This window comes from Cupressus sempervirens, chromosome 8, assembly GCF_028749045.1.
Source record: "Cupressus sempervirens isolate cs-2001-9-10 chromosome 8, ASM2874904v1, whole genome shotgun sequence".
In the NCBI taxonomy this organism is placed as follows: Eukaryota; Viridiplantae; Streptophyta; class Pinopsida; order Cupressales; family Cupressaceae; genus Cupressus; species Cupressus sempervirens.
The window spans coordinates 146,861,158-146,884,996 of record NC_143125.1 but is presented as its reverse complement, the minus strand read 5'-3'; the positions used below and the strand labels follow the sequence as shown (position 1 = coordinate 146,884,996).

Below are 23,839 nucleotides of genomic sequence, written 5' to 3'. Positions count from 1 at the left end.
AAAGGACCTTCTATATGCTTCACAGAATAAGGGAGGAACAAATAGAAATGTTTAGGTCCCATTTGGTTGCTGGAATAAGAGTAGGAAATTAGGAATATATTTTCTACTTTTTGTTTGGTGTGCCAATTAGAATAGGGAATAGGAATACATATTCCCATTTTGCCTCTAAAATGAGCTTATGCCCATTCCAAAAAATAGTTGTTATTGAAATAGCCATTCCTATTCTCAATATGCATTCCTATTCTCCATTCTTATGCTTGCAACCAAACATGCCCTTAATGTTTCAACATGTTAATAGGTCTTAGCACTAAGGTACCTTGTTTAATTGGGGATGTGGCTTACTGTCTGTAGCCACTCCTAGTTTGGGTCTAAGTTCAAGATGCTAACATTAATAAAATGTGTGCAAACAACTTAGTCCTTTTTTAACTAGTCTAAAATAATACATGTTATTCTACCAATTATACATTATATTTTAAAGAATGACTTGCACATTTTTAAACATGTTAAGAAATTAGACTCATTTTAAATTTCAATTTTATATGATATAAATTAGAATAAATATTCTATATTCATTTATGTGATATAGAAATTTTGTGAAATCAATTTTTATTATTTATTGTTAAATTAGATAACATTATAATAAATTTAACCATGTTTATTCAATTTAGCATATATATCTTAAGTACATGTATATAAAAAGCATATAGATATCAAAATTGTTATTGAAAATGATATAGAATAATAATAATTTAATTTTTTTATTTAATGTAATATTAAATTATAAATTTGAATATTAAGACTTTAAATAGTACATGTATTAATCAAATATATGCAATTTGTAAACAAATTGTAATCTACAATGTGTTAAAATAGAAATTAATATCAAATATTAGTGTTATATAATGCTATAGAACTTTATATAATTTTTTTTAAAAATATGTCAATTTATTTAATCTTAAATATAAATGATTGAAACAATTATTGAATGACGATAATAGTGGATTGGATGAAACAAATAATGAAAAAATCTAATCTTTCAGGTGTAAAAAGTGGAGATTTATCATTTTTATGAACTACTATTCTCAATCTAATTAAAATATTAATTTATATATAAAATTTATTCACTTTGGGAGGAGCAAACGAAGAAGACGAAGAAGGAGATGGAGAAGTGCAAGAGAAGAAGGAGAAGAAGATCAAATAGGAGTAGAAGGAGGATAATACACTTGGTGTGCTTCCCCTATGACCCCTACTACATTAATGCGAAAGGAGGGAAAAAAGATGAAAGAAAAGGAGAAGAAGGAGAAGCAACAAAAGAAAGAGGAGACAATGAAGAAGGGATGATAGAGGAGAAGCAACAATAGAAGGATAAACATAAGGAGAGTAAGAATACACTTAGATTTCCCTCTCTTCAACCCTAATACATTAGATAAGGGCTATCAACTTGTTTTTTCAACTTTTATGCACCCTTGAAAATATTACGCAAAGCATATGTTGTTAAGTTTTTTTTCTTTTTATAAATATTTTATATTTTTTTTTAAAATATCGGTAAGAGGTCAAAGCCAAGATTCATTATTATTATGTGATCATATGTTGTTAAGTTATATGAGTACTTCTCCAAGAAAAAGCTTGGGGTTTAGAAGTGCAATTAAATTTGGGTTAGAATTAACATTAGGGCCAAATTTGAAATTATTTGCATATAACATAGATTAAAGATAGAGTCAAGGGTTAGGACTCAATAAGTATTAGAATAATAGTCAATATTACAGTTTGAGTTAATGTGTGATATGTTAAGCTTATAATTTATTTAAGATTTGAGTTCTATCTAAAATCTTAACTATAACTATCATCATCATTTTAGGAGATCTATAAAACCAATCTCAATTGTACAATTATATTGTATATCCTATAATGTATTATTTACCCATTGCATCTCCTTCTTTCTTTTTTTTGTGAAAGACTAGTTAAAATTAATTATTAGCCAAATACTCGAATGGATGACACTTGTTAGCCGATAGACTATTATAGGTAGGCATTTCACCCAAACCTGTTAGTTCATTCAAACCAGAAACCAGATACCATTAGTTGTATTCACCGTTGAAACCTACTCAATGAACGATTAATGTGAATCCTACAACAACCTTTAACACCGACTATATTTATTCGATCTCTAGATCTTGTAATGATTTATGTGAGACGAAGTATGAGGGTTTGAAGTGCCTTATAATTCACAGCTGGGGTCACAGCTGGGGATTTCTGAATTTGTTTCAATTGAATGGTTAACTTTTCCCTTCTGTTTATTACTGTATCTAGGAATGTTAAATTGCTGGTAGTCATTATTGGATGCCTGAGTTTGAATGTCATTGATACCTATTGAGCTTCGATTTGGATGGAATTGCAATATTTGTGAAGAATTCCATATCGTAGTGCTTGTTGGCTTAGGGGTTTGATTTGTTTGAGCTGCTACTATCAGATTATAAGTAGCAATTATATCCACTGTTATCATTGACCTATAGAATCTGCTGTAGCTGCCTTACATGAAATCTGGGCAGTGAGGGTAGTTATTGGTGGTCTGCAACTGAATTGGCAGATCTGCGTTTGAAGCTGGAAGGCTTGTGACACGCCTATCAGGGCCCGTGTCTCATATCAGACGCTTGTACTGGGGTTTAAAGCCCTACGATCTTTTATTAAGGGCTTCATTTGCAAGTCTATCTGATGTCTGATCTGCAATTTGGGGAGCTATTCCAACATCAGTTCTCTGCTGTGGTGTTATGAGATTATCAGTTTGGTGACCAGACCTGTGGACATGATAGCTGATTAGGTGTATGTGCTGAAGCTGAATCTGCATAATTGGTCTTCTGCAATTATGCTAAAAGCTATTCCTTACCAGGTTCAGTCCTTGTAATTTAAGTCATAAGATTCGAGTTCGAGTTCCATAAAATTCAGATGAACTTCGACAAGGTCAAAATTTTTGAAAAAATTCAACATTAAATTCATTTTATATAATTTTTAAAAATATAATTATATAATTATGTCTAGTAATTTTTTTTTTCTTTTGACTCAAATAATACTATTTTTCATTTTTTTAAACATTAATTAGCGAGATCTCAACAATTTAATCTCACAAGAAAAAGTGAAACTTCTTGCAATTGTAGGTCTATTTAAAAAAATACTCTCCATCTCAACTTACAGTTGTTTTGTTTGACTGATCTTTGATCTATTTGAATAACCCATATAATGGGTTTTATTAAAGAAAATAGTGCAATTTCATACATGAGTTATCTAAATAAGACATAATATTTCTTAGATTTTCATGACCTTGAGATATCATTCTTTTGTCAAATTTAAACAACAAATTTTAAACTTTGATTTGTTTCATTCTAATTAAAGGTTTCTATTAATTAACATAGCGCGCTTTCAAAGAAGTTATTTATAAAAGATAAAACATTTATTAGATTTTAATGACCTTGAAATATCACCATTCTCTCATATTTAAATAATAAATTTTAAACTTTATTTATTCAGGATTGAGAAATTATATTGATAGATGAATCTTATTAAGAAAGAGTGTGTGATTTTATTTATGAATCATTAATGAACTAAATCTGAAATACACTAGTCACAAGAAATAATAAAAATATTATTCAAGATGTTTTAAAGTATTTATATTATATATTTATGGGATTTTATATGGTATTTACCTTTGTTTTCTCTTATATGATAAAGTAGTTAATGCAAAATGGAATAATATATTTGCATTGAAACTATTAAAGTCCTCACCATATTCAATTACTCTTTCAAAAGGCAATTCAACCTAACTATTGAAATTAGATGATATATTTTAGTGAAGGTCACTAGTAAACAAATTGTCAATTCAACATAATTGATCCAGTATCTAAAGGATTATAACTATTAATATCTTTGAAATAGTTGACTAGCTTATATATACCTCTATATATATTACGCCGAGAGTAATCGTTCTTGAGGTGCCTATTTTTATTTAATCCCAAAGTTATTTTAATCGAAGTTGGGATTTATAAAAATAAAAATAGGCACCTCGAGAACGATTACTCTCAGCGTAATATATATAGAGGTATATATAAGCTAGTGGCAGTCGTGGCGCAATAGGAAAAATATTTACTTTTTATTTTTTATTTTGATAAGGTTACTATAAAATTGTTAATTAATTTTTAATTAGAGTTGTATGAAGTTACTATAAAATTATGGTTCAAATTTTTAAAAAAAATTAATATAAGGAGTTTAATTAAGATTAAAAATATATATTTTATTTTTGAGATATTGTAATGTAAAATGTTATAGTCATACGTAGATATATAGTTAGGGACAAAGTTACCATTGTAGTTAATGTTAACCTTAGGGATAGAATTAGGGTTAGGGTTAGCATTAGGTTTAGGGTTGGAGTTAGGGTTAGGGTTTGAGCTATGGTTAAGGTTAGGGATAGAGTTATGGTTATGGTTATTGTTAGAGTTATGGTTAAGGTTTAGATTAGAGTTATGTTTATGGTTAAGGTTAGGGTTAGAGTTATGGTCATGGTTAAGGTTAGCATTAGAGTTATGGTTATGGTTATGATTAGGGTTAGTGTTAGGGTTATAGTAAGGCTAAGGTTAGGGTTAGGGTTAAGGTTTGAGTCAAGGTTAAGGTCAGAGTTAGGGTTACGATTTGAGTCAGCATTAAAATTAAGGTTAGGGTTAGGGTTAGAGTATGATTATGGTAGAGTCAGATCTAGGGTTAGAGTTATGCTCATGGTTAAGGTTAGGGTTAGAGTTATGCTTATAGTTAGGGTTAGGGTTAGAGTCCAATCATGGTATATTTAGAATTAGGGTTAGAGTTAGGGGTAGAGTTAGGTTTATGTTTAAGGTTAGGGTTAGAGTAATGCTCACGGTTAAGGTTAGGGTTAGAGTTATCATTATGGTAATGGTTAGGGTTATAGTGGGGATAGGGTTAGGGTTAGGGTTTGAGTCATATTTTTAAAAATTTAATATAAGGAGTTTAATTTAGATTAAAAAATAATATTTTTGGGATATTGTAATGTAAAATGTTATAGTCATACGTAGATATATGGTTAGGAACAAAGTTACCACTACAATTAATGTTAACCTTAGGGATAGAATTAGGGTTAGGGTTAGCATTAGGGTTAGGGTTTGAGCTATGGTTAAGGTCAAGGATAGAGTTATGGTTATGGCTATTGTTAGATTTATGGTTAAGATTATGATTAGAGTTATGTTTATGGTTAAGGTTAGGGTTAGAGTTATGGTCATGGTTAAGGTTAGGGTTAGAGTTATGGTTATGGTTATGATTAGGGTTAAGGTTATAGTAAGGCTAGAGTTAGGGTTAGGGTTATGGTTTCAATCAAGGTTAAGGTTAGAGTTAGGGTTAGGTTTTGAATTAGGATCAAAATTAAGGTTAGGGTTAGGGTTGAAGTCCAATTATGGTAGAGTCAAATCTAGAGTTAGAGTTATACTCATGGTTAAGGCTAGGGTTGGAGTTATGCTTATAGTTAGGGTTAGGGATATGGTTAGAGTCCAATTATGGTAGAGTTAGAATTAGGGTTAGAGTTAGGGGTAGAGTTATGTTTATGGTTAAGGTTAGGGTTAGAGTAGTGCTCATGGTTAAGGTTAGGGTTAGAGTTATCATTATGGTTATGGTTAGGGTTATAGTGGGGATAGGGTTAGGGTTAGGGTTAGGGTTTGAGTCAAATATTTTTTTTAATTTAATATAAGGAGTTTAATTTAGATTTTTTTTTTTTTTTTTTTTGGGATATTGTAATGTAAAATGTTATAGTCATAGGTAGATATATAGTTAGGGACAAAGTTACCATTACATTTAATGTTAACCTTAGGGATAGAATTAGATTTAGAATTAGCATTAGGGTTAGGGTTGAAGTTAGGGTTAGGGTTTGAGCTATGGTTAAGGTTAGGGATAGAGTTATGGTTATGGTTATTGTTAGAGTTATGGTTAAGGTTAGGGTTAGAGTTATGGTCATGGTTAATGTTAGGGTTAGAGTTATGGTTATGGTTATGATTAGGGTAAGGGTTATAGTAAGGCTAGGGTTAGGGTTAGGGTTAGGGTTTGAATCAAGGTTAAGGTCAGAGTTAGGGTTAGGGTTTGAGCCAGGATTAAAATTAAGGTTAGGGTTAGGGTTAGAGTCCAATTATGGTAGAGTCAGATCTAGAGTTAGAGCTATGCTCATGGTTAAGGTTAGGGTTAGAGTTATGCTTATAGTTAGGGTTAGAGTCCAATTATGGTAGAGTTAGAATTAGGGTTAGAGTTAGGAGTAGAGTTATGCTTATGGTCAAGGTTAGGGTTAGAGTAATGCTCATGGTTACGGTTAGGGGTAGAGTTATCATTATGGTTATGGTTAGGGTTATAGAGGGGATAGGGTTAGGGTTAGGGTTTGAGTCAAGGTTAAGGTTAGAGTTAGGGTTAGGGTTAAGGTTTGAGATAGGATTAAAGTTAGAGTTAGGGTTATGGTTAGAGTCCAATTATGGTAGAGTTAGATTTAGGGTTAGAGTTAGGGGTAGAGTTATGTTTATGGTTAAGGTTAGTGTTAGTGTTAGGGTTAGGGTTAGAGTTAGAGTTAAGGTCAGGGTCAAGGTTAGAATTAGGGTTAGGGATAGTGTAAAGGTTAGGGTTAGGGTTAGAGTTAGAGTTAGGATTCAAATTAGGGTGAGGGATAGGGTTTGAATTAGAGTTAGGATTAGATTTAGGGTTATTGTTAGGGTTAAGGTTACAATTAGAGCTATTGTTAGGGTGAGGGCTAGATTTAGGGCCATGGTTAGAGTTAGGGTTAGGTTTAGAATTAGAGTTAGAATTAGGATTAGGGTTAGGCTTAGAATTAGGGTTACAAATATAGTTAGGATTAGAGTTAGAGTTAGGGTTAGGGTAAGGGTAAGAATTAGGGCGAGGATTAGAATTAGGGTTACAAATACAGTTAGGGTTAGGGTTATAAAAACACTTAAGGTTAGAGTTAGAGTTAGAGTTAGGGTTAGGGTTATATTTAGGGTTAGAAATAATGTTAGGGTTAGAATTAGGGTTAGAGTTAGGGTTAGGGTTAGTGTTAGGGTTATGGTTAGCATTAGGGCTAGCATTAGGGTTAGGGTTATAATTAGAGTTAGAGTTAAAATTAGAGGTAGTGATAGTGTTGGTGTTAGTATAAGAGTTAGAGTTAGAGTTAGATCTAGGGTTAGAATTGGGGACAAGATTAGGGTTAGGGTTAGAATTAGAGTTAGAGTCCCAGTTCAAGTTAGAGTTAAAGTTAGAGATAGAGTTGGAGTTAGGGTTAGGGTTAGAGTTACCTAGTTAGATTTAGGGTTAGGGTTATAATTAGGGTTGGGATTAGGATTTAATTAGGGTTAGGGTTGGAGTTAGAGCTATATATATTGTTAAGGTTAGGATTAGGGGTAGGTTTAGAGTTAGAGTCAGGGTTAGGGTTAATGTTAGGGTTAGGGATACAATTAGAGTTAGAGTTAGAGGTATAGTTAGGGTTAGTATTAGGGATAGGGTTAGAATTAGAGATAAAGTTAGAGTTAGAGTTAGGGTAAGAGATAGAGATAGATTTAGGGTTAGAATTAGGGTTAGGATTAGAATGAGCATTAGAGTTAGAGTTAGAGTTAGGGTTAGAATTAGTGTTAGGGTTAGGGTGAGAATTAGAGTTATTGTTAGAGTTAGAGTTAGGATTAGAGTTATAGTTAGGGTTAAAATTAGGTTAGGGTTAGGGCTAGAATTGGGATTAGGGTTAGAATTAGGATTAGAGTTAGGGATATATAGGTTAGGGTTAGGGGTAGAATTAGAGCTACAGTTACAGTTAGAGTTAGGATTAGGGTTAGGGTTAGAATTAGGGTTACAAATATAATTAGGGTTAGAGATTGAGTTAGATTTAGGGTTAGGGTAAGGGTAAGAATTAGTGTTAGGGCTAGAGTTAAAGTTACAAATAAAGCTAGGGTTAGAATTAGGGTTAGGGTTAGGGTTAGATTTAGAGTCAGGGTTTGAGCTAGAGTTAGAGTTAGAATTAGAGTTAGAAGAAGGGTTAGAGATAGAGTTAGGGTCAGAATTAGGGTTAGGGTTAGCACAAGGGTTACAATTAGAGTTAGGGTTGGCATTAGGGTTAGGGTTATAATTAATGTTAGTTTTAGCATTAGTGTTAGTGTTAGAATTAGGGCTAGAATTGAGGGTAGGGTTAGGGTTAGGGTTAGGGTTAGAATTAGAGTTAGAGTTAGGGATCAAGTTAGAGTTACAATTAAAATTGGAGATAGAGTTGGAGTTAGGGTTAGATTTAGGGTTACAATTAGGGTTAGATTTAGGGTTAGAATTAGGGTTGGGGTTAGGATTAGAATTAGTGTTAGGGTTAGGGTTAAATATAGTGTTACGGTTAGGATTAGCATTATATATAGTGTTAGGGTTAGGATGAGGGGTAGGGTTAGGGTTAGTGCTAGGGTTAGGGTTACAATTAGAGTTAGAGTTAGTGTTAGGGTTAGAATTAGGGGTAGGGTTAGGGTTAGAGATAGAGTTGGAATTAGAGTTAGGGTTAGAGTTTGAATATGGATTAAAATTAGGGTTAGGTTTAGGGTTAGAATTAGCATTAGAGTTAGACTAACAGTTAGGATTAGGGTTATATAAAGGCTTAGGGTTAGGGTTAGAATTAGTTATAGAGTTAGGGTTATAAAGAGTTAAGGTTAGGGTCAAGGGTAGAATTAGAGTTAGAGTTAGGATTAGGGTTAGGGTTAAGGTTAGGGTTAGGGTTAGGGTTAGGGTTAGATTTAGAGTCAGAGTTAGAGTTAGAGTTAGGATTTGTGTTATTATTGCGGTTAAGGTTATTTCTAGGTTATTAATCATATTATAGTTGATGTTAGTGTTATTATTATAGTTTATCTTAGTGTTAGGGTAATTGTCAGGTTAAATTTTTATGTGGGTTAGTTCTATTATAGTGCCGATGATTAGTGTTATTGTGATACAAGTTATTAATCTTTTTAATAATGTAATCCCTCCCTATCCCATCCTCTCTCTCTCTCTCTCTCTCTCTCTCTCTCTCTCTCTCTCTCTCTCTCTCTCTCTCTCTCTCCCTCCCTCCCTCCCTCTATCTCTCCCTACTCTCTAACTACACCTAGTAATATCTTCCCCTATCTAAATACACCCTCTAATCTCTCTTTGTCTCTAGTCTCTAGATATACCCCCTAATCCCTCTCTGTAATCTCTAGATACACCCCCTTATCTCTCTCATCTTGCTCTCTAGATCTACCTCCTAATCTCTCCCTCCCTCTATGCTCTCCAGATACACCTCCTAATCTCTCTCTCACTCTCTCTCTCCCTACTCTCTAGATACACCTCCTAATCTCTTCCCCCCCCCCCTCTCTCTCTCTCTCTCTCTCTCTCTCTCTCTCTCTCTCTCTCTCTCTCTCTCTCTCTCTCTCTCGATACACCTCCTAATCTATCTCTCTCCATCTCTCTAGATACACCCCCTAATATATCTCTCTCTCTCTCTCTCTATCTATATATATATATATATTTCCACTTATAAAAAATATAATATTATATCTAGTTTGTAGTACATATTGTAGGGCCCACTTGTCGTTGCACCAAAAGCCATGACTGTTAGTGAACATGGAACACCACATAATTAACCACCTGTGGGAAGGGGAGCACATCGCATCACCCAACAATCTCCCCCTCGACGCGCATACCAGGTGCTTACGCGGGTCGGGAAGGCACCGGGGAGATTTGAACCCATGACCAGGCCAAAACCAGGCTCTGATACGAATTACCGTTGCACCAAAAGCCATGACTGTTAGTGAACATGGACCACCACATAATTAACCACCTGTGGGCAGGGGAGCGCGTTGCATCACCCAACACATATAGGGTTAGGTTAAGATATATAATTTACTAAACGCTTAGTACAGTCATGTATAGAGTAAGAGTTAGAGTTAGGATCCAAGGTTTACAGTTTCATTTATATGACACTCAATGCTATGGTTAAGGTTAGTAAGTGGTTAAATGTTACACTAAAATAAGGGACATGATTAAGGGAAGTATGAGATTTAGGTGTAGTGTTGGAGTATTTGGAGTACAACTATGGTCAAATTTGGGATATATGTTATACAAATGATTCAAATAGTGCAAACCTTTAAATTCATGAAAGGGAAATTATAAGTCCCAACACAACTATTTAGATGATGTAAAAAGTGTGAAATAATATATAATAATCAATTTTATGGAAATTATTTATGCATGATAATGTGAGAACATTATATATTGTTGAATTTTTAATAATGCTAATGCAATTTTTATTGCAATGATTAAGAATAGTAATCAATAAATATACTTATCATTAAGGACATCTATTTAGATTTATGATTTTCTTTCCTAATTAACTTATTTAGTAGCCACATCCATTAAAGAAATATTTTGTACAATATTAAATTTATTTTTTCTTGTTCTCTCCTTCGTGAAAGTTACATAGAACAATGCGGAAACAAAACTGCCAATACAACTAATTAGAAGTAAAATTCTAAAATTGGAGACAAGAATGAACCATTTACAAAAAATAAAAATCTTTGTAATGGCATAAATACATGTCACATTCTTCAATGATTAGGATTCTTTTGTTTGAACAATGATCATGAAAGACTTCTTTCATCATTGAGGGAAACCCATCCACTTTTGTAGATGTGTCACATATGAATTTTTATGCATCTTTCATATGCATTACTTCTATTTCCCCAACATAGTCAATTGGAAATATTGCATTCTCCATAACTTTAATTATAGTTGTGCACATCTCTTTAATTATTTGTAGAAATTTGTCAAACTCGGTCTCAAAGAAATCATTTGAGTTTATTGAAGTAGTCAGGGTAGTATCAAATAATGTTTGATTCTTTGTTCGAGGCATCCATAACTCAAATAGTAACCTGCAAACTTATAAACAAACACCAACATATAGAAATTATCAGAATAAAAAAGTATTCATAATTAATACAAATTCTTTCAAATGAATAATTTTTAAAATAACATAAATAAAAATCAAAACTATTTCAAATGAAATAGTTTGATTGTAATGCTTGAAATATGGTGGCATTGTCTTCCACTTTTCAGACATTACAAACATAAATATTAATAAAAAATTATATATACTGTGAAAAATATTTAAATAAAACACATATTTAATCTAATTAAATAATGATAAAATATAAACTAAGCATATGATTTGTTTATTTTAAATTAATCATTAAATTTAATAAAATACAAATTTTATTGATAAGGTGACCTTGCCATCCATATTAATGATAAAATTTAATTATGAAACATGAAAAACATAAATATTTTAAAACATGCAAATATAAAACTATTATGAAACATACAAATCTAAAACATAAAAACCAAAACCATTTTGAAATATGAAAATCTAAAACTAATATGAAACATGCAAATATTATTCTAAATTGAAACATGCACTTTAAAACTGTGCAAATGAAATGTATTATCAAATATCTAAATCAAATAGATTTTGATTCAATTTGAATTCTAAATCTAAACCAACCATGCAAGGCTAAACTATAACTAATTTTGAAATTAAATCTACATTTAAATCTAAATACATAACTAAATCTAAATCTAAATGCAAAACTAAATTAAAAATAGAAATCTCACATGCAAAAAATTACTCCAAAACTTTAATCTACTCCTCTTCAAAAACTCTAATCCACTCCAATAATCTCCTCCTCTTCCTCCTCATAAAAACACAAAATGAAAATGAAATGTGGAGTATTTGTTTTATAACCCATGAGAGACTCCTCATATCCCCCAATAAATGTCTTTTGACATTCCACGAATTTGTTTCAAATTCCCCCACTCCCCACAAAAGATAAGCATGAATGTGCATGCAAAAATAAATTTAACAAAAAGAAAATATTATATATTTAAAAATTAAATGAAATTATTCCAGTCCTATTTTTTTGGCCTTATTTTTTCGGGTTCTATTTTTGGCCCCTTTTGTCAGGCCCTATTATTTTAGCATCCATTTGGCTTCATATGATTTTGGCCAGCTATTATTTGGAGAATTTTTCTATATTTTACAATCTAATAATGATAAAATATATACTTAAAATATATGATTCATGTACTTTAAATAAATCATTAACTTTAATAAAATATAAATTGTATTGATATGGTGACATTGTTATCCACATAAATGATAAAATTATACTTTGAAATATGAAAATATAAATACTTTGAAACATGCAAATGCAAAACTATTATGAAACATTCAAATCTAAAACATGCAAACTAAAACTATTTTGAAATATGTAAATCTAAAACTAATATGAAACATGCAAATCTAAAACTAATTTGAAACATGCACTTTTATAATATGCAAATGAAAAGTATTATAAAATATATAACTCAAAAGATTTTGAATTCAAATCTAAATCTAAATCAAGCATGCAAGATTAAACTATTAAATGTAAGCATAAACAATTTCGAATATAATTCTAGAAATCTAAATGGAACTAATTGAAATTGAAATCTAAATCAAAGTAGAATATTATAACTAATTTTGAATCTGAATCTATGTCTACATCTAAATCTAAATAGAAAATAGAAATCTCACCAGCAAAAAAATTACTCCAAAACTTCAATCTATTCCTGTTCAAAAACTCCAATCCAATCCTCCAATAATCTCCACCTCTTCCTTCCTGCAAAAACATAAAATGAAAATGAAATGAGGAGCCTTTGTTTTATAGCTTGTGAGAGACTCCTCATCTCCCCCAATAGACATCTCTTCACATTCCATGAATTTATTTCAAATTCCCCCACTCTACACAAAAAAAAAAACATGAATCTGCATGCAATATTATATTTAACAAAAAAAAAATCATATTGAAATTGGTTTGCCCCTATTTTTTAGGGGCATTTTTTTGGGCCTATTTTTTCGGGCCCTATTTTTTTCAGGCCTATTATTTCGGCTTCCATTTGGCATCCTATTATTTCGGCCAGCTATTATTTTGGGTGTATTTTTTATTTTATGATTTAATAATTTAATATTTTATTTAGAAGTTTGTAACTCCTGTCTTTTCTTTTTTATTGACAAGGAATCTTGACATATTCCTGTGCTGGGCATTTGTGTTGCCATTGTATAGAATGCCTCTCGGCGTAATAATAATATTTAATAGGAAAATTTCAAATTATTTAGTCCTAAACAAATTGTCAATTCAACATAATTGATCCAATGTCTAAAGGATTATAACTATTAATATCTTTGAAATAGTTGATAATAATATTTAATAGGAAAATTTTAAATTATTTAGTCCATCTTATTTATTAAAAATGTATATAACTAAAATCAATATACTATATTATAACTATCTAGAGAATTTTTGTTTAAAGTTAATAATAATATTTAATAGTGATATTGGCCAATTTGTTAAAAAAAAATTGCAAATAAGTATATAACTAACATCATCATACTATGTTGTAACTGGTACACATCTTGTCTTCACTCTATTGTAGATCATAGATGTGATCCAATGTTGATTTGAAATCTTTTACATTATTATCATTTTAAAAATGTATTCCCTTATTTCATGAATATTGCAAATCTGACATTTAATTAATACATGATAACCATTCTAATAACTTATTGCATTATTTTTGTTACAAACATGTAAACCTTGATTTAGTTCTTTCATGTTGGTGAGAAGACTATCAACACAAACTTTCAAAAGAAATTTTCCTATATTCCTTTTGATCAACAACCCTAAATATTGATCTACATAATGCTTGAAATGAAGTTGCATACTATTTTCATATCTATAAAACTATATTTGCAAGTTAGCTATGATTTCTATGAAATTTACACATTCACGAGATCCATTTATATTCTTGAATTCTAAATACTTTTTATGAGATATAATTTACAGACTAATGGTAGGAAAAATTGTCATCCATGTAGCTTTGTGTAATTTCCATTGCTTTCATGTTAAGACAACAATGGAAACTATCACAAGGAAAATATTAGAGAGATTTATCAAATTGTTGAGAGACAATGATCCATTTTTATGTATTTATAAACTTTGATGTATGGAAGTAGTGTTGAAAAGGGTAGCTGATAGTTACTCCACGTATCTATAGGTTAGATCACTTTGTTTGTTCACCACAAATAAAGGAAAACATTCATAAAAAAATTGTATACAAAATAATTAGGAAATAGCATTTCAAAATCATGTGTTGTGATTCATTGTCAGGGTACCTAAATATCAATTTAAGCATTCAAAGATGGTTGCATAAAATAAATTTACCCTATTGCATACATGTCATTATTAAGAAAGAACAAAAATCTAAGAAATTCAAAATAATAGAATCTATTTAGAAAAAAGTCACTTCACAAATAGTAAATATCTTCAATTTTTAAAAGGGCAAAGGAAATATTTTATTAGAATATGAGGGATTTTAGATGTATCAATGAAACATGTATCTCTACACATCTCTACGAAAAAATTGAAGTCATGTCACTTTGTGTTTCACTTTGGCAATTGATTCTCAAGATTCAAAGATAATAGAATGATGCAGATGGGTCACTATCTATTTGCATACATTTTAGATTTCATCAACATCAATGCGTAGATCTGTTGACACCTTTGGTTTATTGTTGTACCTTCACATAAATTCCAAATTAGATGAGTGTCTTGCATATATCAATGTACAAGTGGAATAGTAGAGAGAAAATCTATATTCAACAAGTAACAAAAAATGAGTGCATATTACATTCTTGATTAAAATTATTGATAATGTTATATGGATCTATGCTAGTTAGAGAAAGTATTTAAATATATATCCTGAAAATCAAGGTTCAAGATCCAATAATAATCCATTTTGAATATAATAATAACTCCATTTTTCACCCATGGTCGAATCATGTTACAATATTAATTTCATAGTACATGTGTAACAAATATCATGGCAAAAGGATGGTTTTGTGTCTTGAATTTCTACTTCCAACTATATGTATATCATTGAACCTAATTATCACTACATAGGTCTTATGTGTTTTTACTATTGAAGTAATTATTTTAAGAAAATTAGATATATAAAATTATTGTTATGCTAAATACAAAAATGAACAACAACATTGTGTGACTAGGAGTACAAAATAAGTGGCACCCACAAAGAATAGAAGAGAGATTGTGCACTCCAAGTACCTTGATATCGCACTTCATGAATAATTCTACAAATCTTTAATCATAATTTAGAATATTGAATCCCTCCCAACTATAAACTTGGTTGCTACATTTTAACTACTATTATAAAAATCCAACCTAAGGAAAAGCTTGTAGTCTAAGCATCTCAATTTAATTCCCAAGGATGCCACAAGTCAATCTTACAAAAAGAAAAATAGACATTTGGTGAATTTATATGTTTATGTTTGGATTTATTTAAGTCTAGTGATGATCTTTAGCAACAACTTAGTTCTTTATGATATATCTTTAGTAGATTAAAAAATCGATGATTGAATTTAAACGTTTATGATTGCATTTAGTTTGATCCAATAAGGATCTGTACCAATAATATAATTCTTTATGGTATTTTTTTAGTGAACTAAAAAATTGGTGACTGAATCTAGAAATGATGTGATGTTTCTACTACCTTGCAACATCCTTTCTTTACACTACATTTTCATTTGGCTATTGCTCTTTTGGTTTGAGATTGATATTATTCCCATCTTATTGCACGAAGTATTTGTGTGTGTGTGTGTGTGTGTAATTTCTTGGGCTATTGACGTTTGAATTTAGATGTGCAAGAAAGTCCATGGGATTAATTTAGAGAACTAAAACCAAACTTATGTGAAATAGTCAGCCAAGGTTACATCTATTGAGAGACAAAACCTCATTTGTAACAATGTTTTATTCGTAAATGTAAGAAAGTAGGAGTCATGTTTAGGTTGTATTACAATATAAGATCAAATATGACCCATACTATAAGGGTGTTCTAATAGACATTGAATCTTTACAAAATATCTCAGATACAAGTATAGACATTTTAGGCATGCTTCATACTATTGATGTTGACAATGGAACAACAAAGTTTTAATTTTTCAACTATATCAAGAGTTAAGTCACTAAACAACCTTCATATAGAGCCATCATTATCCTTTGACCGATATTCAAGAATGAAAAATAATACATATACTATTATTAGAAAAAAAGGAAGGGTCTCAATTGCACCAACTCTCACTATAGAGAGAATAAGTAGAAATATCATGCTTTCCATTAATATATATGACTCTATGTGTGTTACTTCATCAAATTTTTAATTGGCTACATTTATGCATTCCAATATCATCTTTCCCTAATGTGTAAAGTTGTTGTGTTATAGGTATGGTGAAAAGATTCGTCTTGTGGCAATGTAGTGCAATTTACTAATTTATGCATATTTTCATATATCCAATGTCAACTATTAATGTTGGAATTTTCAGAGTTCACGACATGAAACTCTTTAGAGTGCATCCATCCTAAATGTTAAGATTATCTCCATAAAAATATCATATCTATCCAATTGAATTAGTAAAGGGCAAAACCACTACTCTGGAAACACAATTGTGGTTATAAAACATTTTTTGGTAAGACTCAAATATAAAATTTGTCTGCCTTTGTTTTGTGCAATACCTATGCAATCAAGTAATCAATATGGAGGTGAATCTAAAACAGTTGTGCCTCCAGTCATGTTTGCAACTATGGGCAGCATGTTTTGTCTACACAACTTGGATTATAACTATGTTAATTATAACCCGATGAACATTTTTTGGTAAGACTAAAATATAAAATTGGTGTGCCTTTGTCTTGCGCAATACCTATGCAATCAAGTAATCAATACATAGGTGAATCTGAAACAGCTGTGCCTCCAGCCATGTTTGCAACTATGGGTAGCATGTTTTGTCTACACAACTTGAATTATAACTATATTAATTATAACCTGATGAAACTTGGTGATATTTAATGACAAATCAAAAGATCCTTCTAACCTTTCACAAAACTAAGCAAGAACTTAGATTAAAGAACCTAGTTGGTGAAATTAAAAGGGATGTTAAACTAAAATGTGCAAACTTTATACAATGTCTATGCAGGGACCACCATTCATCCAAATTGTTAATCAATAAAAAATGAAGGAAACTAATTTTATTCTAATTTATTTTGATTTTTAAATTATTATAAAAAAATCTCAAGGTTTCCTCATTGTATGGACAAGCTCCCTCATCCAAATAAGAAGCCAATCTAAAAAATTCTCTTTCGACTTAAAATTGATTATAAAGTAACCCATGGAATCAATGAATAATTTTGAAACATTGTGATTTTTATCTTAGATCTTTATTTTCATCTTCTTATATTAATTAGATGATTTTAACCATCTTGGATTTAATAATTAACTATGTCAAATTAAAAATGTTTAACTTTTTTTTGTTGGTTATATTCCTTTCATATTGTATTAAATATATGGCAAAAATATGCTAGCCACCTGTCTTATATAGACTTCCACCTTTTGTCACTATGAGCGTACGCCTTGCTCCTTTAAGTACAAGTGCTAGTGAATAATAATTGCAATAAAAAGTACGTTTTACGGCCAGGTTTTCCCCTCATCAAAAAATGGGCTGGACACTATTTATGTCCGATAGAAATCAATTAATTTATGTCCAGTCTTCTGTTTTGAATTTCAAATATTAGCTTTCAAAAAGGTAGAATTCAGAAAAAACGACTAACGGTACTAAACACAATTAAACTCTAAACACAATAAAACTGTGTCACGGGACAAATTTTGAGCGTTTGATAGACGATGACATTTTAACGTATATAAGAGAGCCTTCCCACCAAACCAACCTGAGTAATTGAGTTCCTCTTCTTGCAACCTTCCTACTAAACCAACTCAAGTAATTCTGTTCTTGTTCTTTTTCTGTGTAAATTGATGATGAGCCCAACCAATTGTTCGAGTTCTCCTTACTAATGATATATAGAAAGCGTAAGGTTTTGGAGGAGGAAGTTAGCGATCTGTAACTTGTTCAACCTTTTGGCTTGGTTAGTTGAATTGCTCATTCTTTGATGCAGAACTGTCCTTAAATTGGTTTTGATTGAGAAACAAAATCAAATAGTGTCTTCTTCTCTGAGATGCTGAGAAGTGGATATTGCTTGGAATTTTGGGGACTGCTAGTTAGCTGCATTGAAACCCCATCCTTGTGTGGCCATATTTTAGGAATGTAATGGTTTGCATTTTGGTACCGCATTGTAAAAGCAGTCGAAGTAACCGATTCTTTTTTCCCCTTAATTGATTACATGGTAAAACTTCTGCCAAAAACAAAATGAAAATATCCTGCTAGGGCATAATTTGCTTGAAGTATATATCGACGAGGTTGTCTTTCTTTTATCTTCCTTTTAATTTGTGTAAGTATGTAATTGTAATCTGTTCATAATCTTCGTTAGCAAGTGCCCGAGCTATTGAGATTTGGCAAAAGAGGATTTGAGGATTTCTTTCGGGTGATTGCACCTTGAGAAATAAGAGTAATGCAGATCCATCTGACCTTAATCTGTTGAAGCCTATGCTAACTCTGGAAGCAGGACAAATGCTTCTATCCTGCCAATTCTAGAGCCAATTATAATTGCATCGGAGACTGCCATCCTAATTGTTAGTTTATCATGCACAGGTCAAGAATCTAAATTGTGTTCCAGACAACTGTTGTTCTATTTCTTTCTTTGTTAATCTACAGGGAACATTGTTGCCTCCATACGTAATGGTTACATCAGGAATTGAGGTGAAGATACTTTTTCCTAGATCATAAATGTCATGCAATTTGTACAATTCAATTCGAATAATGTGGAAATTCTTATGCTTTCAAAATGTCATTCTTGTGTTCAAGTTGCTTTGTAGGGTCATATGTTCGGAGTCTTTTGCTTTTTGCGGGCGTAACATGTTTTGAATTTCTTTTGGGATTGTCTGGTTCCTTGTCATATGTTCTTGTCGTGAAATGTCAAGAGCCACTCAAATGTTTAAACAGATACAAACTAGACTGATAAAATCCATAGAATCTACCATGTTAAGTTCCAGTGGACTTTCTATGTAAGGTTTGTATAGGGTAGGGTCTAATTTGGAGAAATGATAAAACCATCTTAACTTTCTGTACTGTTCTTTACTTATTTCTCTATCGTCTATGCTGTTTTTGAATTTTTCTAGAATTCTGAAGTTGCCTTTATGACCAAGTAGAAGTTTGCACTTGAAATGTGATTTTTTAATACGCAATCTCATCGTACTAAATTTTTAGTTTGATAAATGTTCTTCTATGCAAGATTTATATGGGCGTTCCTTTAGCATCTCAGTATGGGGATTGCTATACGCCTCTTGCATGTTATATGGGGATTGCTATACACCTCTTGCATGTTATATGCTATTTATAATCAATTCAGTGCAAATAACGGGGAGGGCATCTACTATTTAAATACATGTTAATTTTCAGGGTTACTAGTCACACAATGATGTTGCAAAAATCCGAACAAGCATCAGAAAGGGCTTTCACTAAGATCAAATAACTTTGAAAGAAATCTATCTGTTGATAGGATAATCAATTTGAATATGAAACGTGTGAATTCACATAACAATTACTTTCCACCAACTCCAAGCAGAGGCTATAGATTCCTTGTTTCTATGCTTTCTAAATTTTCTAATCAAATGTACTCCTTTCTTGCCTATTTGTAACATATTTTGTTGACTTTATAAATGTCACATTAATAATACACTACATATGAACAATATACATTAGAGCAATAATATTACCTATCAGCTTAGGTGTGATGGATTTCACCTTAAAACTTAGTCCGGAACCAATGAGATTTTCATTCAAGTACGACAATGCAATGCCATGCAAAGGTCAAAGCTGGGGCACAACTGACTCCATGTTTTTTCTGGTGGAGATTATAAGACTGCATAGCAACCCAATGCCAGGTGAATTTTAGAGCGTGGGCACCATGGCTGACACCTTATTTCTGGTGGAAACAAATAAGACACTCATAATTTCTTTCTTATTTGTAAAAATAAGGTATCGCTTTAGAAGCCATAGTTCAAGGGGAATCAAAATAATTAATTCTGATACTTGGGTAACATTGGCTTTGAAAAAGTCATTTATATTGTTATTAATTTGTTTATATCAAAGTTCCAAATCCATCAATTTGTGGTAAACAGTGCCCATACTTTTGATTCCTGTAACTTCTGAGGAAGACTAGTGGGTCAGTTCCCATTGAATTTGATTTTGATCATGTTGGTCTCATTTTCATTGATTTGCAGACACTCATAAATCTGGCTGTGAACTCTGCCATTAAAATAATAAAAGAGAAATCACATGGAAGTAGAGCAATAAAACGAACTGAAAACTTGCAGTCATAATTCTGCTCTTTCCTTTGATAAATGCTTACCTTCAATTTTCACATAGAGATAGGCATTTCTTTTTGCATGCAGAACACGATCTTGAGTCCTTTGATTTTCTGTCAGAGGTTTTCCATCGTTGAAGCTATTGCCCTTTTCATGATTAACACCAATTAATTATATTAAGTCAGACAGCTAATAAGTTCTTAATGTTTGTTATAAATCACAGAAGCTGTATAACCTGGCAGACTATCATACTCACTTTGAAAGCTACATAGAGATTATGAAGTTCCATCTGCATATTGTCATCTAAGTTGCGCTTAAGTTCTTCCACCACATACTGCAAAATTAAATTTTTTAATGTGTTCATCAAACCAATGAATCCTATTTACAAAAGATACAAATTGTCACAGGCCTTGAAAAACATATAATGATTTAAGTTTCTATACTTGGGTATAATATGACAGTTTTGAAGCTTACACTGAAAACAAAACTCGGATTCACATTGTGCGTTGCTAGATTTTGAAGCTTGCCTCGGATTTTATAGAGCCTGCATGGTTAATGCCAAAGAGATCTGGTGTGAATTTAACGCCCAGTTACAATTTATAAATTTACTGGAAGTTCATAATTGACTGTAATGAATATGGTATTGAGCTTTGAACTCACTGTTTTGGACTTTGCTCCTCCACAATGTATTTTGCAATTTTTGTAATATCATCTTCCCAGCCTGTTAGAATCTTTTGTTCCTCTATGAATGGATATCTGTTAAGCGTCACTGGTGGTCAAGACTCAAGAGTATATTAACCAGATCATAACATTAAAATCACATGAGATTTATTTGATGAATATTCAAGCATATCTCCTAATCTGATTCTTCATATTGAAGTTGTATGTTAAAAATTGCAGAGGCAGCATTAAGAGTATATCATGCCTTAAGATTGGAGATAAATGATCAGCTTATAAGTTTTAATTATATGCCTACATTCGAAGTTTGTTCATACAGTTGCCAAGACAGAGGAGAAGGTCTCTTATTTCATCTAGTTCTGTTGATTTTATTAAATAAATATTCAGTTTTAATTATACGATCACACTTAAACAAGATATCTCCTCTTCTAGACTTGCCCTGAAGCTTCACATATTAGTGTCAAGTCCAAACATTAATGCACTCTTATACATTATTCTTTGATTTGAAGAAGTTAAGATACTTAAATGTATATATGATAAAACTGTGCTCAAGTTTGAATAAATTTCAAAGCTTAACTGAATAGCGTAAAACCACACAAAAAGAAAGAAATTTAAAAGTATAATTTTCATTTAGCAAGGACTACCTCTTACACACATACAGAGTGTTTCTTTAATAAAGAAAATATAAATCAATCTACCACAAAAACTTGTATAATCGATGATGTCATAATAGACAAATGGCATCAAGTCTATACATAACTCAGCGGGTTCGAAGAATCCTGACCAATTATTTTTAAAGTGTTTTGAACTAGCTAGGTCAAATCTTCAATATTTCTTCATCACACAAGATCTGATGTGACTTTTTAAACATATAATTTTTCCATTAAGGATAAGAAGTCAAATTTTAAGTACTTAAGCAATGAGGAGGTAAGATTGTTAATTTTCTGTATGATTAGTACTAATTGCTAACTACTCTGAAAACATAAATGTAATTGTTTCTTGATGCACCTGGGCAGAAAATGTATTGGTTTAGAAAGTGAGTCGACAGAAGAGAATTAGTATTTCTGTTGCAGTTAAAGAGCCTTTTCTTATATGGAGGATCTTTGACTAAGTCAGCTAGGTGGGCACTTTGTTAACTTGAGGGTGCTTGAGACTCAATCTAAGCTGACCACCCATACATTCAAGAGAAGGACACTTAATGAAGATGGAAACTCTATCAGAGGGCTATGGTACTATGGATGATTTGTAAATTAGTGGACATAGCATACAAATCAGTGGACAACCATAAACTAATAAGGGCTTTAGGGCTTAAAAGTAGAGATACAGAAGCCTCCTGACATTTTAATGCCTGGATTTGCACCTCGAAGTTTTCTTTGAGCCTAGTAAAGATTTCATGTGTATAATACTTAATAAAACACTTAATTTCTCATATTTTGGGGGCTAGCCTTGTCAAACATTAATGCCTCATGACCATGTTCTCATCAGTCCCATTATTTTAAAGCAAGAATTTTCTGACCGATTCTAGATAATTACAATCAACTATAAGTAAATTAATCATAGCATGATGCCACAAGATTTATAAAGATATTTTGTGCAATATGCATGGATACGTGTCTTTTGTAATTTTTATATTCTGTTTGTGTGCATAGTTATAGTTATAATAATATCATAGTAACATTTCATACATACTGAGATCTTGTAGAGGCCTCCAAGGATCTGATTGCTTGGCGAAGATTTCTGTCTGAATTCTCTGCTATTCGTTGCACAAAAGGTCTAGGTAAAGTCATCCTCTCTTTCTTTGCAATATGCTCAAGAACTTCTATTATCTGTTAGGATTAAAGTAAAACCACGTTTAAATGATCCTTGTTGCTTAATGCAAAGATTAAAATATTATAGACTCCTAATGTCAGTTGAGAAGTATGACATTTTAGTACCCGTTCATTTGTTGGAGGCTTAATTTCAATGACCTTGCAGATGGAACTTATGGATTGAAGATTGTTTACAGTAGAACAGCAGAAAATAAGCTTGCATGAGTCTTGGTGACGTTCCATTAGCCAGTGAATATACTGTTGAACATCACTGGTAAGCTTATCAGCCTCACCAAGTACTATAACTGCACAGCACAGTGATGTACATTTTCATATTATTAAACTAAATTATTAAAGGGATCAGATAAAATATTGAAATAGAATATTTTTGCCTCTAAAATAAACCATTCATGTAGCTAACTTGACTGATGTATGCAGAGTGCTTTCAGTATGTTAACATGTATACAACAATGAGTTAGAAATCCAACAGATCATGAATTTGTTTGTATCTTTTCATATATATGATGTTTTAACTTGGAATTAGATTATGTGTAGTTTTTTAAAATTAATTTTGTTTAAAGTAAAGACTGCAATTTTTTCAGTTTTCTATACTGATGAATGATAATTAGCAGGGGATCAGCTAGAGCTAGAATAGAAACAGAACCCTACCAGAAACTACCGCAAAGAAGTTGCAGGGCTCCTAGCTGAAGAGACACCCTTGGGGGAAATACTAGAATGCAAGGGACATGTCCCACCACTTAGATATATGTCTATGATTGTAATTTTCCCGTTATAAAACAAATAATAATTTAATCTTTGTAATGGGCCGATTGATTTATTTTATCTCAGACCCATTTTTATTTTTGTTTTCATAGTTTGTTTCGCTGTCGGCTATCTTTGTACACTCTCAGAAAGATTTTCCCGATGGGTATTTAAGCATG

The 23,839-nt window shown here is 31.5% G+C and overlaps 1 protein-coding gene and 1 long non-coding RNA gene across 6 annotated transcripts in view; one reads left to right on the top strand and one right to left on the bottom strand.

Annotated features, from left to right (window-relative positions):
- Positions 1-17,873: 17,873 nt before the first annotated feature.
- The window catches only part of LOC149541970 (uncharacterized), an 81,050-nt gene continuing 75,084 nt past the window's right edge, over positions 17,874-23,839 (top strand). For 4 of the 5 annotated variants that reach the window (XR_016355405.1, XR_016355404.1, XR_016355406.1 and 1 more), the window contains exons 1-3: positions 17,874-18,074; positions 22,793-22,867; positions 23,065-23,172. This is a non-coding gene — a long non-coding RNA (uncharacterized LOC149541970). Of the gene's footprint in view, positions 18,075-22,792; positions 22,868-23,064; positions 23,173-23,839 lie in introns of those variants that run through there. The other variant, XR_016355403.1, reaches the window with a different exon arrangement.
- Positions 19,804-23,839, bottom strand: part of LOC149541971 (replication factor C subunit 3-like) — a 78,834-nt gene continuing 74,798 nt past the window's right edge. Inside the window, exons 6-12 of the mRNA XM_089797017.1 lie at positions 23,025-23,203; positions 22,780-22,916; positions 21,073-21,168; positions 20,887-20,956; positions 20,669-20,746; positions 20,457-20,559; positions 19,804-20,353 (exon numbers count right to left, since the gene is read on the bottom strand). Of these exons, the coding sequence (XP_089653143.1) occupies positions 20,298-20,353; positions 20,457-20,559; positions 20,669-20,746; positions 20,887-20,956; positions 21,073-21,168; positions 22,780-22,916; positions 23,025-23,203 (719 nt within the window). The 3' untranslated portion in view covers positions 19,804-20,297. The remainder of the gene's footprint in view (positions 20,354-20,456; positions 20,560-20,668; positions 20,747-20,886; positions 20,957-21,072; positions 21,169-22,779; positions 22,917-23,024; positions 23,204-23,839) is intronic.